Below are 19,622 nucleotides of genomic sequence, written 5' to 3' on the forward strand. Positions count from 1 at the left end.
AGGTGATAAATTAAACTGATAAAAAAAATCAGCTCCAATAACAGCAGAGGAAATATTACACTTATGAAATGAGATTTTTCTTAAACCAAATTTTACTGTGATGGATTTTCGTTCGTAACAATTATAGCGCCGTAAGCTTTCTCTACTCCGACTCTTCAACTACCCCGAAGTACCTGTTAAAATATTTCTTTGGGCCACAAGTCATTCTTTTGTGTTAGAAATTGAAACATCCGCCTCTTCAGTACATGATTTAATTGTTTAACATCCCCTTCATAACACCATAACATAATATCTTTCTTTTTAACATATTATTAGCTGACTTCCCACACGAAGTTAAATATAGCGTTGAATAATTCAGTGGTGACTGCATGATTCTCTGAAGTCCTGAGACTCTCTATAATCTGTACTAACGGTTCTTTAAGTGTCAGAATAGAGAAACAATATAATGCTTTTTGCGGCTGAAAAAATGCGAGAAAAGGTCAATTTTTGTTCGCATTTATTTGGGATTGTTCAGCTGGCGTCGTTTCTAGAATCTATCAACAATAAATACCTGAATTTCAGTCCCTGAAGAATAGACAACAAGAAATATATACAGAGTAAGAATTTGTCGCCCCTATCCTACCTGCATGGGGATTCTAGTAAAAGAACAGAAAAAAATGCACTTTTTTGCCTTATTTTGAAAGCGGAAGTGATGCCAATAGAGTTTATCTTCACGTGATTTCGAACTCGCACGACTCTTGGGTTGTGTTTGATATCGACTGCAGACGGAGGTCTGCAGTTTCTTTTCGTAGTGCTTTGATCTCCTCTTGGAGCAACAAAGGAGCCTGTCGAACCGTTGTTGAACGATGCTCATTCACAGGCGATAGTTTTCTCCTACTCCCGGGAGAAATAAGCGAATAGAAGTCGGATTCACAGCTAGAATTCTGTCGGATGGCTCAGCTGCCTTATCCGAAGCGACTTGGGGAAAAGAAGCAGTGCTGATATGCTCAGGAATAAGCATCGCTTGACTGGAAACTAAGATGCAATGAATCGTCGATGCTGGTGTTTTCGAAAAGCGTTTTTATAAGGCGTGCTGAATGATGACTAAACTTCATCATCACTACATATCGTCCAAGATAAATCAATATTTCTCAATATATATAGGGATTTAATAAAATTAATATCTCGATACAACGCAAATAAAATAATTAAAATATAATGATATTAAAATCATTTCAATACAGAGTTTTATAACGACATTTCGTTTTCGCTGTGTCCGCGTTTCTCGATATTTCACAATATTATATTCCTTCAAAAAGGTAGTAATTTTTAAAACGATACTTCCTTTAATGCTAATAAAGGAAATGTCAAAGTCTTTCAATTTTCAGCCAGCGGAAGTGAAATTAGGTAATTTTGGCAAATCATGAATTCGAAATCTAAATCTAATGTCATGAAAAAATTAATTCAGTATATGAATAAAAGTGTTATTTAAAAAGTATTAGTGATAGATTAAATTTAATTGTGCAATTAGAATTTAAACAGAATTCATAAATAAAATTAGAGCAACAAAAGAAGGTTGTACATGAAATTAAAAATAGTGAATCCAAAGCACATATAAATATTATCATTGAAAGTAAGGACATTTATGAAAGAATATTGCAGTACATTTTAAGTTTTAGAAAAGGCTTTCAACTTTGAGACAATTCAAAATACATGGACGAATTAAAGAAAAATTATTCTGTATACATCATTAGCATAAACTTATCGAAGATATAACCAACGTAGAAAACGCTGCGGTTTCTGAACAGTAACGTCTTTTCTGGTTATTCTATAAATACTTAGGTGTATTGTGAAAGTCGAATTATAAAACTGAAAATTAGAATATTGAAAAACGTTATATAAAAGACAATTAGTGATCAAAAACTACCGTTAAATCTCTTTATCTCATTAAATTATCTTTATCACAAAAATAAAATATTTCATCAAAAAGTATTTTTAATAATATAAAAGGGAGGCATTTTTAGAACAATTCTGATGATTGAAGATTTGGGGGGGGGGAAACGAAAGAAAAATATTTTTAAATTGTGAAGGAGTGGGAAAAAAAGTGCTATATACTATTCAGTCATACTATTCATTCATATAATCTGAAACAAAGGCGAAAAAAACATTTATCACTTAATTATGCAATCCCAATAACGCCACCTGTTTTATCAACATAGAACCAGTTTTACTGCCAAGCTACAGAATAGTTAAATTCTCATATTTTAAATATTACCGGACTGATTCTCTATGCTCTGGAAAATTCGATCAGCATTGAGCGTTTGATCAAATTTTATAAGCATCAAAATTTAAACAATTATCTAATGGTGAACCGATCTATCATAAAAATAATCTTTATCGTAAATGTTAAGAAAAAAATCAATAAACAATATATTATGAAATAGGAATGAAGCAATATTTTCAGAAGTATAAAGCTCTACAAATTATACGTTTCTGAAAATATATAGAATCATATGAAAGTAAAAAAAGATAGACATCACCATACATACTCTAATCATGTACATCTGGAATAAATCCGAATCATAAAAATCGATCAATCCAGCGACATATATGACGTTTTCACGAAATGCCTCCGAATCCAATCGGTAGATATTACTAGACGTAGTTTCGATGGCATGAGTGTCTGTTCAATACTGAAAGCTCAATAAGCATAGTATGAAAAGTTCGATCAGCACTGAACGCTTAATCAAGACTGATGAATATTAAAATTTAGAGGAGATCAAATGGTTGGAAAACAGATCTGCCACTAAAATTAATTTTAATTATAAATAAAAATGCAACATAATTTACTGAACTATAGGTTATGAAATAAAAATGTAGCAATATTTTTATAGACATAAATTGCAGAAAATTATATATCTTTGGAAATTTAAAAGCGCATTCTGTAGAAAAGAAAATGAACAAAGAAAGAAAAAGTCTTAAGGTATAATTCAAAACTGATTTTGAAATTTCAAAGATGAACTTTATGAAATTTCGATTTGCATCGAAAGTTTGATCCAAAGTAGAATTTATTCATCAAATGACGAGTAAACTTGCAACTTTAATTTTTCAGGTCTTTTATTCCTGAATAATATTTTTCTATTTTTATTGCCCTCATGCTTATATTATTGAAAATATATCAACAAGTTATTGAATGAAAAGTTTTGTCAATTTTCTCAAATAATAAAATTAATACATCTTATAACTTTAATATAAGAAAATTAAAATTTGAGTAATGTCATAAATATTTAAAAAAAAACGAAAAATGAATTAAATTTAGTATTTGTGCATATGAATGAAAAAAAGTAATTCAATTTGCGGGAAATATTTTAAATTTTTTCAATAATAAATATAATTAAATGCATAAAATTTTAAATTCTTCAATAAACAATAAGTATTATAAACAAATTTTCTAATTTAAATAATTTAGCAAATTTAAAATTAAACATAAAATCCGTATAAATGTCAATTTAAATGCTTGAATGGACGAAATTTTACAATAAAGAACCAACCCCTTATTGAATTTTGGTTTTATCAGTAAGACATACGAATCGATGCATTTTGCCATATAAAACTATTTCTTTAAACAACAAATTTTACATAAAATGCATTAGTTGCATTTGAATAAAAAATATATGTAATTATGACCATATTTCATCATTTTATTTCATGTTTTTATTTTAAAACATTATTTCTAGTTGGTTCCTAACAGGAATATTAAATCAAAATGAATTTCAGAAGGGCAATGCAACAGCGAAACATATAATTATAAAAACTCTGAAAACGCACTAATGGTAAAAGTTCGAGTAAATACTTATTCGAAGTATCGAAAACGAAGATTAATCTATTCTTTGCATCACGATTCATCGTGTCGTATGATTTACTTTCATGATATCGATTTTTTTTTCAAATAATAGTATCGAAAAATCCATATTTCCGAAAAAAATCGATTTTTTCGATATATCGAAAATAGACACAGCCCTATTTATGATCCTAAAGCTTTCAAACCAGCCATTAAAAATAAGTTTTTTTTTTGAGCTTTTGCTTCTAATATTATTCCGCAGTTTTGTTCTTCAAATCAGTATGTGGACCGGATAATTACATCTCGAATAAGTGTTAAATGTCTAATGGTAAATGAGCTATCACGTAATTGTATTCGATTTCCGATTCAGTGGCGATTTAAATGGCTAAATCACCGCAACTGCAATTTCGGGAGTAGTCATGTTGAAGAATAAACATAAATCAAATTGAAACAATCGGGGCGTGAATTCCAGTGGTCACCCTTGTGGAGATTTACTTATCTTAGTTACAATGAAATATGAATACAGTGATTCTATCTCACTGTAAAGTATGCGTCGAAGAAACATCAAGCGAATTAACATACATCATTGTTCTTCATCTTGTCATAATGCCACTCGTTACCGATAGAACACATTCTTAATGATCTCTCTGGCGAAAACTCTGCTACGTTGCATAATTTCGCCATTTAGACTATGGCAAGATATTTAAGATATTTCAACACGTGTGTCTCTTACTGATTAAACAAGCGCGAGGCACAGCATTTTTAAACAATCACTTTGGAGTGACTGAAATTAAACAAAGTACTTATATTTTGGTGAAAAGGGGAAAAATAGTCTGACCTGTATTTTTCAAGAATAAACTAAACAGAGTAATTAAACGCAATCGAAAATATTACATGACAACTTCCGTGATTCAAATTTCAAAACTGACGGAATTCTCCAAGATTGCAACTCTATTTCAGAGGGCAATAGTAAACGCATGCTATACACTCAATGATTTCAAAATACTGAAAGCAGAATTTTCAGCCAACAACCATCAAATATAAATTGCGAACATTATAATTTTTCTTAAACTGAATATTATAAAAATCAACTTGATTTTAGACTGGGTTGCCAGATTTTAATCCGAAACAAGATGCAAAATAATCCTAATTCGTATGTTGCATTCTCATAATCATGTGACAGAAGGTAGCTACCGTCACATGATTACGACATTCCAAAAAGTTAAGCGGGATATTTTAAAGTTATTCTCATTTATTACTAGCATGTTAGATGAAATTTTTGATAACAGCATTATCTTTGAGAAGATTTTCTCAACTACATCAATTTGAATATAAGTTGCAAATTAATTATTTAAATGAAGATAATAAAGTATCTTCATGCCCATGAAGATTATTTCTAATTCACTGTGACGTGACTTTCTAAAGGCATACATTCTGTTCACTCTGCAGGTGCCATCTATTGGCAGAATATAGAACTAAAGTGAACATTTTAAGGTATCCGAACACGTTCGGAGAACTTTTTTTAGAAAAACATGGTGTCGAGATACTTTAACCATATTTCTGGGTTTAAGACTATTTAAAATTAGTAATATGATGTCAATATTTGAAATAAATATTAAAACTTTTTGAAAATTGGAATTTAATAGCATAAATTTAAGCAAATTCTTTTAAAACTTCAAATTGGCTACACCAAAAACTATTACTCTCGTCCAAACAAAACTTACACCAAAATAAACTACATAGTTTTCTCTAGGGAATGAGCTACAATCGTATGGATATAACAATAAATAAAATTTTTAGAACCAGTCGAAGAATTTATTATGAATTTTTAGTAAATTTAAGACGTTATTGTTCAAACAATAGACTGAAAATTAAAAATAATTCCTTGAATCTAAATTATTTTAGTTCATTCCCTAGAAAATAGTACAAAGACAAGGTCCATCAAATTTCATAGTAATATGATAATTATATTGATCAAAAAATAAGAAAAAATCAATTTTGAGAAAAATGCGTTTAAAGTATACACTAACATGTTTTAATAATAAATTATGTGCGCACATACTTAAAATTCGCCCCATTTATAGGTTGTACCTTCTTCCTCCTCAGTATTTATTGATTTCCCTTTTTTAATCATTTTTTTCTAACAATTTTTGTGTTGGGCAGTGAATGTCGCATAGATTCGTATATTCTGTTTTTGTCGAGTTCAGCGAATACTCTTACTGCATTTGCTCTATTATACACCCCAATAACTTTAAGAACATCCAGTAATCTTATAAAACCTTCGTTAAAATGTATTACAGACATAAATGCCTTTAATCTGAAGTTCGGAGCTCAATAAAGACATCTTTAGGTACATATTTCCACAAAACACCGATGAAACTCTCACTGGCATTTTTCATTTTGCAGTGCCAAAAATGTTCCGTGTTTAAAATTAAATTTGTGTTTATACAAATTTTTAACATGTTTTGGCCCTTTAAATCGGTACTTCCGGTTATTTAAATGCCTACTTCCGGTTTACCGATCAGTACGAAAATATTAATATCTTGACTTCTAATCAACGTAAAGATAAAAGTAAACCTGTTTTGGATAGCTCAAAGACTGGTCTATCCAATAAAAGATTTTTTAAATGTAATTTTTGGCGAAAATTGACCTTTTCAACGTATTCGGATACCTTAAAAAATGACTTTTTTTTTAAAAAAAAATTTAACTTTTCAGGAAATGCTTTACTTCAATAAATAAATAGTTTTGGAAAAAATAAAAATTAAAAAGTAAGCTGAAATAATTAAATTAATTCAATCAGACGTTTCTTAAAATAGTAAATTAAGTGTTAATTATAATTAATAAATTTTATATTTGATACTAATTAGTAATTTTAATTAATAATGTTTGAAATAACAGATATTTGGAACAAATATTTAAAAATAACAATATCAAAATTATTTGTTATTCAAAAATTCGTGGATTTTGCATCTCTAAACAGACGAATTTTTTTAGGCTCTTGAACCCAAATTATGCAGAAGTTACATTGCAAAATCAAATGAAACAGGAAAAATGGAACACAATAAGAATGGCAACAGTTTCGAAATGACTGATTCTCTAAATTTATGATTGGCAACAATGTTATATGTGTGAGCGTCTACGCGCGTTTTCTTGTTTTGTATTTATATTGTATAGTTTCGTGCGATAATTGTTATTTACATTATGATTAATTGCATTGTGTAGTGCTGAGTCTGTGTAAGTATGTAAGCAATGTATTTGGTTATTAAGAAATTTAATTTGTTTTCTGTTTCGAAGGATTAAATCGCTAAAGCTAGGAAGATAAAAAAAAAAAGAACCTATTTGTAGAGTTAAAACTGCGTAATGTGTGTTGTTTATAAGTTCTTACATTTGTGGGCAAAATTTTTTCTGAACACTTTTCGTCTAGCCATTGTGATTGAAAGTAATATTTTTTTTATGCACATGTATTTGTGATTAGAAAATAAGTGCAAATTATTTAATTTCCGAAATAGAAATAGTAGAATTTATTCTTTCTCATTCCTTTCATATGAATTGAGACCTACTGTTTTTCGTCTTTTTATTTTACAGAGAATTTAATACTTTAACATTTTATCCGCTGTTTTTATTGGAAGGACGGATTGTAGAGCTATCTTTTTTTTTTTTTTTTTCTTCAATATCTGTATTTTTGCCCAATTTCCAGACACTTTTGTTTTTAAAGTTCCGAAAAGCGTTTGAGCATTTGAAAAAAATGATTTGTGATGAATTATAACATAATGAATCACAAATGCATAGTTTTCTGAATCAGTTTGTTAAATGTATCAGAAGGTTCCCATTACTTAATTCTTAAATTGGTTAAAAAAATTGTTTAAAAATGCATTTTCTCCCTTTAAACATTTGTGAGATAAATTATCAGTCTTTGTTAATTTGAAATGTTCTATTTTTTATTAATATTATTGATTCTGCAATGTTACATCAAAAGTGTTGATCTATAATTCCTTGTAAATAGCCTATTGAGATAGTTAATACATTATAATCACATTTGTCTGATATGTCAAGAAAATGCAGCCAATTAATTGGTTACTATATTGTGTCATTGCATTCATTGAAGAAAGTGTTGTCAAGCAACTCATTCTGAGAAAGTTTATTAACTTTTCATGACTTATTTGATTTATATAAGTTCAAAGATAAAATTTTTGTAACTTATCTAAATAAATATGATTTTGATTTTTACTCTTGTAACACTATATTTTTCTTCTTATAAACTAGGGAATGAATTATTAAGTCATCTAATAACATTCTCATTGAAATTATTTTTATCTTTTTTTTATGAGCTTGAAAAGCAACTTTGCAGTTATTTTATGTTTAGATTTTTTAAAGACAAAAATTTATTAAAGTATTTATATAAATACCATTGACATTGTAATTTAAAAGAAATTTATGTATTTTAAAAACTTTACAAAATAATGAAAAGTTAAAGTATCTGCTTCCTTTCTTGCATATATCATTGGAATTTGGTTACATAATAATTGTGAAATTATATAGCTGTTTTTATTCTGTATATGAGAAAAGATACTATTAATGAACAAATGTATTGAAAGTTGTAGAGTAATAAAAGCTGAGTTAGTAAATAAGTAGGTAAGTTATGGTGTGATATTGAAATAAAAACTTTGGTGTTTGATTGCATTTTGTGAGCTATTTTTAGATTTCTTTTGAGAAAATGATTTATATCATTGAATCAAATATGAATGCAGAGTATACATATTTTATTCAATTTCATTTGCAAAAAATTAAATAACTAGTGCATGACCATATTTTAAAGAATTTTAGTCTCTGAAATGGTAGGTATACAAATTGTTTAAATATATGTTACATACATTTTCTAAGGAAACTAATAAATTTTCTAGAAATTTATGTTTTTATTATATGATGGTATGATAGTTGCCCATTTCTTTGTTATACACTTTTATTGAAAAAATTTATCTAACATTTGCAAAGATGGAATTTTTGAATTTCATACTTAATTATTCATACTATACTAATTATTCAATAATTTTGTATACTTACATATTCTTGTGGGATTACATTATTTTAATATTATCAGAACTAAAGTGCCAGTTATACTACCTTTTATTAAAATTTAAGGTAAGATTTATCTTAAGATTCTATGATATTTCTAATAATGATTTATAAATTAGGAGTTAAAAAGTGGGAAGTGATTGAAATAAATATTTTCTATTCTTCAGTAGACTAATAAAATCTATTATTAAAAATTGTTTATTAAATTTATTCTCTCCTTTTTATTAAATTGCTTGCTGACTCTGAGGAAAATTGATTCTTTACAAAAAATATAAAATATATTAACTCTTTTAAAGAAGTAATGAATTATCAGATCTGTTGCATCAATTATTATGAACTCGTAACACTCAACCAAACTGAAGCCTTTTATAACAAATAGCTGATTAAGGTTCAAAATGCATTGCAGAAGAAAAATTTTGTTACATAGATTATCAAGAAATCTTTATTTAGTTAATAAAATCAGATTGTTATTGGTTATTGTTTTCAGAGAATGAAAAAATTACAGGTACTTGTCTAGGAATTACTGCAACATCATGTTCTTTTTATTTGATATCTCCAAACAACCATCAATTTTGCATGTTGTAACATTATTTAAGTTGGCAAATGATGCACAAACTATAGAATGTTAAACTTGATTTTTCATTTTGTAAATTCAAAAGTTAAATGATTTTTTTTTTCTTTTCTTTTTTTAATTCTGGTGTTGGAAAAGCTTGTAGGTTAATAAATTAAGCTAGAGGCTCCAGAATATAGATGTGATAAGCATCTTATTTTAATTGAAAATATATTTCTATTCATCACTGTTTGCCAAATATTTATATTTGCCATAAATACTATATATTCTACATATTCTCCCTCGTAGATTGAAATGGAAAATCACAAACAAAATGGATCACCACTACAAAAAAATCTTGCAGGGAGTGATCAAGAAGAAATCACTGGTCGGATCAAAGTTTTAGTTCATCAAGATGCTCTAGATATTCCTGAACATTCCCTTCGCAAAGATATTGTTCCTGGAGAACGACCTCACTTCCTGCCTGATGCTAAATCTTTAAAGCGACGTCCCAGTTTGATTGTTGAACCAGATGATATCATAACTCCTCTTAGTGAAGAATCAAGTCCCACTGTGACAGGAAAACAATGGGATGACAAGCCTTCAGTTGAAAACTATGATACAGATGATGGCAGCTGTTATGGTAGAGTATGCCCTTGCTGTGGAGATCTCATAGATCCAGGTAGCATGACACTTGGCAGACTTTTAGGACTCCTCACTAATTTAGCTTTTTATGTGGGAAATCTAGCATCTGATTTTGCTGTTTGCTATCTTCTCTTCTCCCATGGCAATATGCTGTGGTTTGCACTAGTTGCGGCATTCACAATCATTCCAACTGTTATTCTCAATAGTATCAGCTATCACTTGTCCATCAGTAAAATGCTAGTAAAACGATCCATCTGGAACCAATCTGAATCTTTCCTTGTCAGTGTGATTGTTGCCTTATTGCACTTATCTCAGTTTGGTGTCGCAGCAAGGTATGTTGGCTTGTTATCACTATAAAAAATATTTTTTAAAAATGGAGTATATTTGTAATGTTTTAATCTATTAGAGTATGGTACCTGTGCATTAACCACATAGCAGCAATTAATCACCAAAAAAAGTTTTGCTATATTTATTGCAACCAATGATTAATCACCAAGTATATCGTGTTAGTCATAGTTTTAATTTGATTATGCCACAGCTATGATCTTATAGTGTTCTCTAATAATACAGTTTAACCAAAAGTTTGCCAATAGCATGCAGTTAGTACACTAGTACAGAGAATGCAGTTTCATATTGACAGTACAACAGTATTATTGAGTAGTATTACAATTCTCTGTAAAGTGGTCCTAAATATAACACAAATATATATTTAAAAACAAATTATACATTTGAACATAATTTGCTTCTCAAGATCAATAATTTAAATTAAATATAATTTTATTTGATGCTGCTGTTCTATTTAGACCAACCTCCCAAAAAAAAATTTTAATAACTTACTAACAGAATAGATCCAACATTACAGCTTTAGATCAATTTTTGGTTCTTTCCAACAAAATACTATCACGTATTTAATTTCATGGAAATGTCTTTTTGTTACATTGAAAGAGATAGAAATAGAACATATTTATAAACAGAATATATTTAGCTAGTGGTTTTAGCTTGTCTCTTTCTAATGTCAATATAAATTGTCTTTTGCTGCTGATTATTTAATTTAAAAAACATTTTTTTTTTTGTCATCTTATCAATACAATTTCTTTTTTAAAAGTTTAGATTTTCATACTGTGATTGAATGTATTTTCTTCTCTCTTATGAAGGCTTTCATTTCATAGTCTCTGAAAATTGGTAATTGTATTCTTAGAAATAAGTCACTAATTTATAACATACAATTTGAGAATTATGTGATAAAAAAAAAGGTGTTTTTTTTTCTTTTTTTTTCCCCCTCTGTTGTAAGTTATATAATTTTGTTTAGAGAAATTCAGCATTTTACCTTTTTTATAAATGCTAAGCTTAATTTCAAAGTGCATATAATTTTCTGAGCTTCAGATGGTATCATCTTTAAATTATATTGTAATATGTTTCTATTACATGCATATTTGGTATACAATTGGTTATTGTTGCACCAACAAAAAGATGATCAAAAAATTTGCTGTTTTGTATTAATCACAGAAACATTTTTTATGATTATTCAATAATTTATTTAATTAGCTGCATTTGATAGACAGCTGGCTTATTGGAATTAATGGGTATTAAAAATCTCACTTGTTTTGTATATTGCATCTGCTTTTTGTTTTTAAAAATTTATTTACTAATTTTTATTTTATAGGTATCTTGGTTATCTATTTCTCCATGAATTGGAATACCTCTGGGTTATATTTTGTCCCAATGAGAAGAGAAAAGATTTCGATCATCACAGTGGAAAATATGTTGAGCTGCCTTATTTACCTTACTTATTTATGGTAGAAGCGATGCTGCAGTGTTTGCCACAACTATTAATTCAACTTTATATTCTTATTAAAGGAGAGGATACTCTTTCTCAAGATATTAGTATGTTCTAATTTTTATTTTTTCTTAAGTGTATATATATTTCCCTTAAGTGTATTTATTTCTTTTGATTAAATTTAGTTCAAAATTATTGTATAATAACAGAACTGAATTTTCTGCATTAATAAATATTTGCTTAGTATTGATTTTTATATATTCCATTTTATTATAGTAATAGTTTTGTCTCTGTTTGTGGTTAAAGATTTTTAAGAATAATTTTTATGTATTTTTCCTTTGTTTCTCTGTTTAATATTGCTTATTTTTGTATGATTAACTAACATCTTTCTGAAGGTATTATAATTTCATTTATCGCTTTACAAGAAATTCTGGAAATATTATCAAATAAACAAAAATCAATCTATATAAAAATAAGCATAATTTATCTGTAATATTGCTTAATTATTATTATTTTAAATTATTATTACTTATAATTATTATTATTTTAAATTATTATTACTTAATTTATAGACATAATTTTTCTGTTACTTTTCTGCCAATTAAATCATGATGAATTTTATCATTATTTTCTAATAAAGATAAAAAATATGCTGAATGTGAATATCAATTTTTGTCATTTTGTTTAAACTAATGGCAAAACTTTTTGCTTAGTATCAAAATTGTTCGTATTGAACATTAATGATAATATAAAAATGTCTTGTGTTTGTTGATGTTGGTGCAGATTTTAATTAAATGGTATTGTTTCAGATTTATGTTGTTTTATTTAAAATATGACAGGAAAAAATTATTTTTAACTATAAGCTTTTTAAAGTTTAATTTAATTAATAAAGTATATAATTGTTTCTTTCTTTTTTTTTTTTTTTTTTTTGATTTACCAGTACAATATACTGATATTTATTTTCACTCTTAATTTACTTTTCATTGTTTATAATTTTCAAAATTAGTAATAGTTGCTATAGAGAATTAGTCCGAAGTGTAATAAAATTAGATTAAACTGGGAATTGGTAGCAGTCTGGTAGAATCCACTCAGTAAGTATTATTAAAAAATTAAGAAAGTAATATCAGCCCATTCAAAATATCACCTACTTTTGGGGAAACAGATGGCTAAAGAAATAGTTGTATTGACATATTTAGACTCTGATTTCTCGATCTCTTTATGGAAAAAGAAATTTTACTTAGAAAAAAATTTTTTTCTCTGGAATTGATTATAAAGCTGATGCATTTACTTATTCAACAAACCAGAAGCTTTTCACTAACAAAATCAATTAGTCGAATGATGATATTAATGAAAAAATTAAATGAATTGAAAGTGTTAAGGTAATGTACGAAAAGAGACATTTTTTTTATTTACATATTTAATACATTAACATGTTTTTTGATATTCCAGATTTGTTTACTTATGTTCTTAACTTTTTTCTTTTAAGGAAGTAGCAGTTTAATCTTTTTTTAAATTTTATTGATTGCAGTATAATTAAATAATTTGATATGTCATGAAAGCCTTTTAATAAGATTCTTCAAACAAAACTTGCATTTAAAAAAAAGTTTTAAATAATTTAGTTTCAATGTTGGTGAAAAATATTCTATGATTCCTTGTAGTAGTTTAATATTTTTATTTGTATAAAATCGGACACTTACTTAGTTAACCCCTAACATAATTTATTTCAACAAACTTGTAATTCTATAATAAAATATTAAGTTATGGATGGTTCTTATTTTTTCCTCTAAAGGTGCTTAGAAAGTACTTATAAAATGCTTATTTTTTTAAAGATAAAATTAGTCTAGGCATCCTGTTATTAAAAAATGAAGGGAAAACTTTTTTTTCTAGTACTAATTGTACTAGATTTCTAGTACTAATTTTCTAGTACTTCTTTTACTAAGAAAAGAAGTGTAGCATTTGATAATTAAATCATCCTTTAATTCCAAAATGGTAATCTTGATATTTCACAAACTTTACCTAATGTAATAACTAATATATATAATTTTCTACTACTTAGTGAATCAATGAGTGTAATGTTTATTACAATTACTTATGGTTATAATGACTAAAAAAAATTCAGGGTTTGCATTCCGTTCTTCATGGTGCTTATGATTGAATTAAATCATCTTAATCTAATGTGATATACTAACAATTAATAATTCCTTTCGATGATATTATGAATTTTTATTATTTGGAAATCTGTTATGTATTCAATTGTTTTAAATGTGTGCATCATTAATAAATGGATAGTGTAGGATGTATAAATTCTGTTTTTTACTATGAACAAAGTATGAGTAAAACTAGAAAATTCATATTCAGAGTACTGTTAAGACCAAACTAATTCTTTTAAATAATATGATATTTAAATATAAAATTTTGATAATTTCCTAAAAACCCTTCACATTTATCCCCCCCCCCTCCTCCTCAAGCACAAAAGTGCTAAAAATAATAATGTCACAAGTTTTAAATGATATGAATTTTTTTAATACACAGCATTAAACCTGTATAAAGGATAGTTACAGGTTAATTAAATTATAATAAGCTATAAATTATGAATTAATGTGTTCTACAATTGAAATAAAATATTTTAATTGTTTCAGATCAAATGTTGATAATTTCTGTTATTGTGAGTCTCCTGAACCTCACTCGCCTTATCACCACTTGCAAGCATGTCCAGAAGAACTTTACCACTCCTTGGTCTGGTCTTTTCTTCATATACATGTGGTACCTCTTCACAAATGTTTCCCGCGTCATATCATTATCTCTTTTCATGACCAAATTCTTGCTTGGATTCTTCATGCTTTGTCTTTTCCACTGGATCATAATGAGCATCTGGGCAGTCAGTGTCCTTACTCCATCAGTTCCTTGCTTCACTGTCAATGGATTTCGCAAAAACTGTAGCAAGTACTTCAAAGGTTTCCTGTATGGAATAATTTATCTGTTGTGTTTCATGGAACTGAAAATAATGGATGATTCTGAAGGACCCAATGTTCCTTCTCGCTATCTGTATGTATTTTTTTATTCTGTGATGCTGTTAGAGAATACAGTTGTTATTATACTGTGGTATGTATATTCCAGCAGTGCATGGTACAGTGTTTATGCCATTGTAGCTACATTCCTGACTTTTTTAACTGGAATCTTTTTCATGTACATATACTACAGGTACTTTCACAAAAATGTTATAAATCATTCAGATAGATGGAAATGTGTGATGTTGTTTCCTGCTTGTAACAGAGTAGGCTGATTGAAATTCTCTTTTGATTAATTTTGCAGGAACCAAATCTGATTCTACCTCTGAAATGAAATGTAAAAAGAATCTTATAAGAATTATTTATTTTTATTTTGAATGCCAATTATATCTTATTTATATGTATTTCTTGTGCTTTTCTCCATGGTTTGACAGCATTGGCCACCGTGCATAAATGCCTCTTTTTGGCTAGCGCACTAGCTACAAAATACAACAACCAAAAGCTGTAAAAAATATTGCTGATTAAGAAAACTGCTCTTGGCAAGTTAGGCACAATTTTTTTTCTATTGTACCAAGAGTGAAAATTGTCATATTTTTGTACTATTATCACCAACAGAAAACATTATTTTTAACAAATTTATGTTCCTTTGATGTGTGATTTTTTTTTATTGTGAGCTGTGTGTTGGATTGATTCTACTACCAAATGATGCTTTCTGGTTATGTTCTGTGTTTCTTGTATTTATCAAGATAGATTTTTTATTAATTTGACTATTGTCTGGGTTTTGCACATTCCACAACAAATTTATAGCTTTGCAGAATCTGGAATTCATTGTGTCTATGTAAAATTTTTGATATTATCTACTCTTATTTTATAGAATCAAAAATCCCTAATGATCAATTTATAAGATGCACTTAATTGCTCTGCACTTTAAATAAAATCCTTAATCATAAATAAAAACTATAGAATTTAATCTTTATACTTTTAAAAACATTATTAGGGTAGTATATCTGTAAAAATCATATACAATGCTATGTTTGTTTATAAAAATGTTTTTTGAATAAATTTTTTAGTAGCCAGAATCCGAAAGCTTAAACAAACCATAAATTCGAATCTTTAGAATATTGTTATGTTACTGCCTCGGTTTAGATTGATATAAACATCAATCTTATGTACATAATTTTTTTAAAATAATATATACTGAAGCAGAATGATATAAGTACTAGAGTATTTTTATTTAATGGCATTAGGTCTAGGCATTTGTTCTTACTTCCTACTCTTTTACATTTGTGTGTTTTACAATTTTTTAAAATTGTGAATGGTAAACAAGGAATATTTTGTATCTTAATTAATGTTGTAATTTTTTGTGAGGTACTTTGATATTTCTTTCGAAAATTTATACTAGGAATAAATTAAGGTTTCCTTAAAATTTTATCTTTTCACAAAATATATGCCTCATATAACAAAGTTTTGAAACAAATGAATACTAGATTGCTTTTGATCCATATTTCACCAGTAGATTAGAATTGCAAATTTCCTTGCTTATTGTTCCAAGTGCCATACAGGATGCTTAATTTAAATCAGTATTAAGATTATGAACAAATATATATACCAAAGATTTTATAAATAAAAAGAAATTTGGTGTGTCAGCCATGATTTTTCTAGTAATTATACAAAGATTTTTTAATGTGATTTTACAGTTTTTAATGAGTTTTGTGTTGTATTATTGAGTAGAATTTATATTTATATATATTTGTAAATTGTATAATAAATGATTTTTTTTAATTGAAATGACTTTTTCATTTTAGGCAAATTATTGAAATATTGAATGTGTGACTAATTTGTTGAAACACTTAACTATGAAAGTTCTGGAAACACAAATTCCTGTATTTGATTGCTTGATGATACTGTCCACTTCCTTTGTGTTCTACAAAAGTACAGGACGGCCATAAAATAATTCATGTTTGGAGGCATCTGCACTGAAAACTAAAGAATAGAATGAAATCAAATTTTGTGTGAGATCTTAGAAGACATGGGGGGGGGAGACAAAAGTCACTGTGGGAAAAATTTTTATTCAATCAGAATGAAAATGGATCACAATGAAACAGGGGTGTTTGTGCTCCGGGGAAACCCCGGAATTCCGGGGATTTTGAACTTCGATACCCGGAAATTCCGGGGATCGTCGTTCAAAAGGAAGTAGGAATAATAATGAATTATTTATTTTGATCTGGGTAATTTTGTTTGCTTTGAAAGCAGAAAACGCAAGGTCAGTGTGTGTGGTGAAAATTTTTCCTTTCTTTCTCCAAAGGCAGTGATAATGCGTGAAAAAAACTTCTTTTTTGTTCTTTCCTTATTGCGAGTTATGACTCATTTCCCCGGTTCTCGGACATTCTCTTCTGGATTCTTTTCGGCAAGTAGGCGCGGCAGAAAAAAAAGGGACAGACTTCGTTCGACCAGATGTGCGATCACGTGACCTGGGTTCAAAGGTCTTAATTTTGCAAAGAAAGTAATTCATTGAACTTTTATAATTAGGTCATTCAATACTTTATAATCGTAATTTTTCATTTCTCCCCCCCCCCCCCCTTCTCGAAACTCCAAAATGTCGGTAGTAAGTCCGTAAAAGTTTCAGGGGATTTTTTGGGGTCCCACAAACACCCCTGATGAAAGCATAGAAAATGAATTATTCAAAATTACATTAATATTTGAATGATAAAAAATATACATTCAGAAAATAATCTTATTAATCATCATTAGTCTTCTAATCCTCATGCAACAAATATGATAATCTTCTCTGTGTAGACATTTTCATTTGTATTTCTTTGAATTCATATTCCTATGCTTGTCACGTTTGAAATGAAGTGTTTGTCAAGCATATCAACACTCCTGGATTTCTTACTTGGCAGATACTTATGGCTGCTGGCAAGTCAATAAAAAAAATTATTTCCTAATTACCTAAAAAAAAATTGTAAAAAAATATAAATTCTTTAAAGTATAAAAAAAAATGTATTATTTAACACTTGGCTAAGGACAGACGATTTTGTTATATTATGTTGATTGTGTTATTGCAGTATTTAAAGCCATCAATTGCCTGCTTTAATTATATTGATATAGTTGTATACAAATATAAATTCAAGCAGTTACTGAAATAAAAGAATATAACTTTTAAATAAATCATTTATATACCAACTAAATTTTAAAAAAATTAAAATATGAAACTAAATTGGCCATTTTATTAAAAGAGTATGCCTCATAATGTATTCTGCCTAGAGTCATGAACTGCTTAAATCTACACTTAGGGGATAATTTAAAAAAAAAAAAATTATACTTGATTTAATGTGGTATGTTTTCATTTTAATTTGAACTGGAACTTTTTAGTTTCCTTTCAAATTAAATAGTTCTTTTATGTACTGCTCTATTGTTTAATTCAGAAGAACATAAACTAGTAACAGAAGAATGTATTTTTTTTTCTATGATTGTGAATTTAATTCACTACTACAAATTTTCTGGACAAACTGTATGGGGCTGAAAGAAATTATTTATACTTTATAGCCTGCTTTAAAAACATGGTATTTTAAAAGTTTTTTAAAATTTAAATATTTTTTTTTATTCTTGTGTGTTTCAGATTTTGCAGTCTCTTTTAAAACTAACTTCCCAATGAATTTTAACGACTTGGCATGGCACCATCTGACTGCAATGAAAGTTTTTAATGGATGGTAAAGTAGAAAAGACAGACAAGAAATGTATTATGTTGTTCATCCAGTTCTGAACTTTGTTTAAAATTTCAAATCTCTAAATCATTGGGAAGTTATTTTAAAATCAATTGCAAACCTTGCATGAAGCAGACAGATAGAACAGAAAATGAGTTAACTTGGTGCAGAACGTCATGAAAAGTGCTTAAATTTGAAAACCATTTTTAAGCATCATTAAGATTTTAATTTGAAGCCATAAGTTTTCAATGATTATGATTTCTTCCATGGTGTACATTTTAAATGACTTCATTCATTTGGAATAAATTCTTTGTGGAAGATTAATTTGCCTAATTTTAGTTTTTTCTAAAAAAAAAAAAAAAAAAAAAAAAAAAAAACTGCTGGTTTAGGTACTTAAAACTTAAAAAAAAAAAAAAAAAATATTTCAAAACTTTTATTTTTTAAGGTTTAAATTCTATCATTTTAATACAACCCCCCCCCCCTTTCCTTTCTTTCTTTCTTTCTTTTTTTTTTTTTCTTTCTTTTTGTAACTCTTAGCAGATTTTTCTCCAATGAAATTTTCCTTTACATATACATCTGTTATTTTCATGATGGGGGGAAAAAACTTTGTTTGCTTTAATTTAAACTTGATTAAAATTGTTAAGCAGTTTGTTTAATATAATTCATTTGATGAGTTTTGTCAAATTTTGGAATAATGGAATTGCCTCGCGCTGGCTTCAAAAAAATGCTTCAACTAATATTTTTTTTTATTTTCATTTTGCTTCTAATTACAGAACTGGCTCTTTTTTAAATTCACGAATTTATTTCCATTATTTATAGAAACTAGAGGTTGTTAAAGCAATTTCATTTCTTCACAAAATATATAATCAGATTTTTCTATACTAAACTTCGGAAGAAAGAAACGACGAGTTAATTTTTTTTTTTTTAGACTGACCATTTCTGAACGTTTTTCTATTAAAAAAAAATTACTTAAGAAATCCATTTAGAATATGGCATTGTACTGTCGCCGATTTTATGGCAGTTTTGCCAATCTTATGATGGTAGC

General features: G+C 27.8%; 1 protein-coding gene across 2 annotated transcripts; it reads left to right on the plus strand.

The window, feature by feature from the left end:
• The first annotated feature begins 6,932 nt into the window (after nt 1-6,932).
• LOC129964097 (XK-related protein 6-like) lies at nt 6,933-16,585 on the plus strand. Of its 2 annotated transcripts, none has more exons than XM_056078779.1 (4): nt 6,933-7,054; nt 9,753-10,420; nt 11,752-11,972; nt 14,505-16,585. In XM_056078779.1, the coding sequence occupies exons 2-4, from the start codon at nt 9,759-9,761 to the stop codon at nt 15,146-15,148; spliced, it is 1,527 nt and encodes a 508-aa protein (XP_055934754.1). In that variant the 5' UTR covers nt 6,933-7,054; nt 9,753-9,758; the 3' UTR covers nt 15,149-16,585. The 2 variants fall into 2 exon arrangements, with proteins under 2 accessions (XP_055934754.1, XP_055934753.1); XM_056078778.1 differs by lacking the exon at nt 6,933-7,054 and adding an exon at nt 7,097-7,259.
• The last annotated feature ends 3,037 nt before the right edge of the window (nt 16,586-19,622 follow it).

This window comes from Argiope bruennichi, chromosome 3 (genome assembly GCF_947563725.1).
Source record: "Argiope bruennichi chromosome 3, qqArgBrue1.1, whole genome shotgun sequence".
Taxonomy (NCBI): Eukaryota; Metazoa; Arthropoda; class Arachnida; order Araneae; family Araneidae; genus Argiope; species Argiope bruennichi.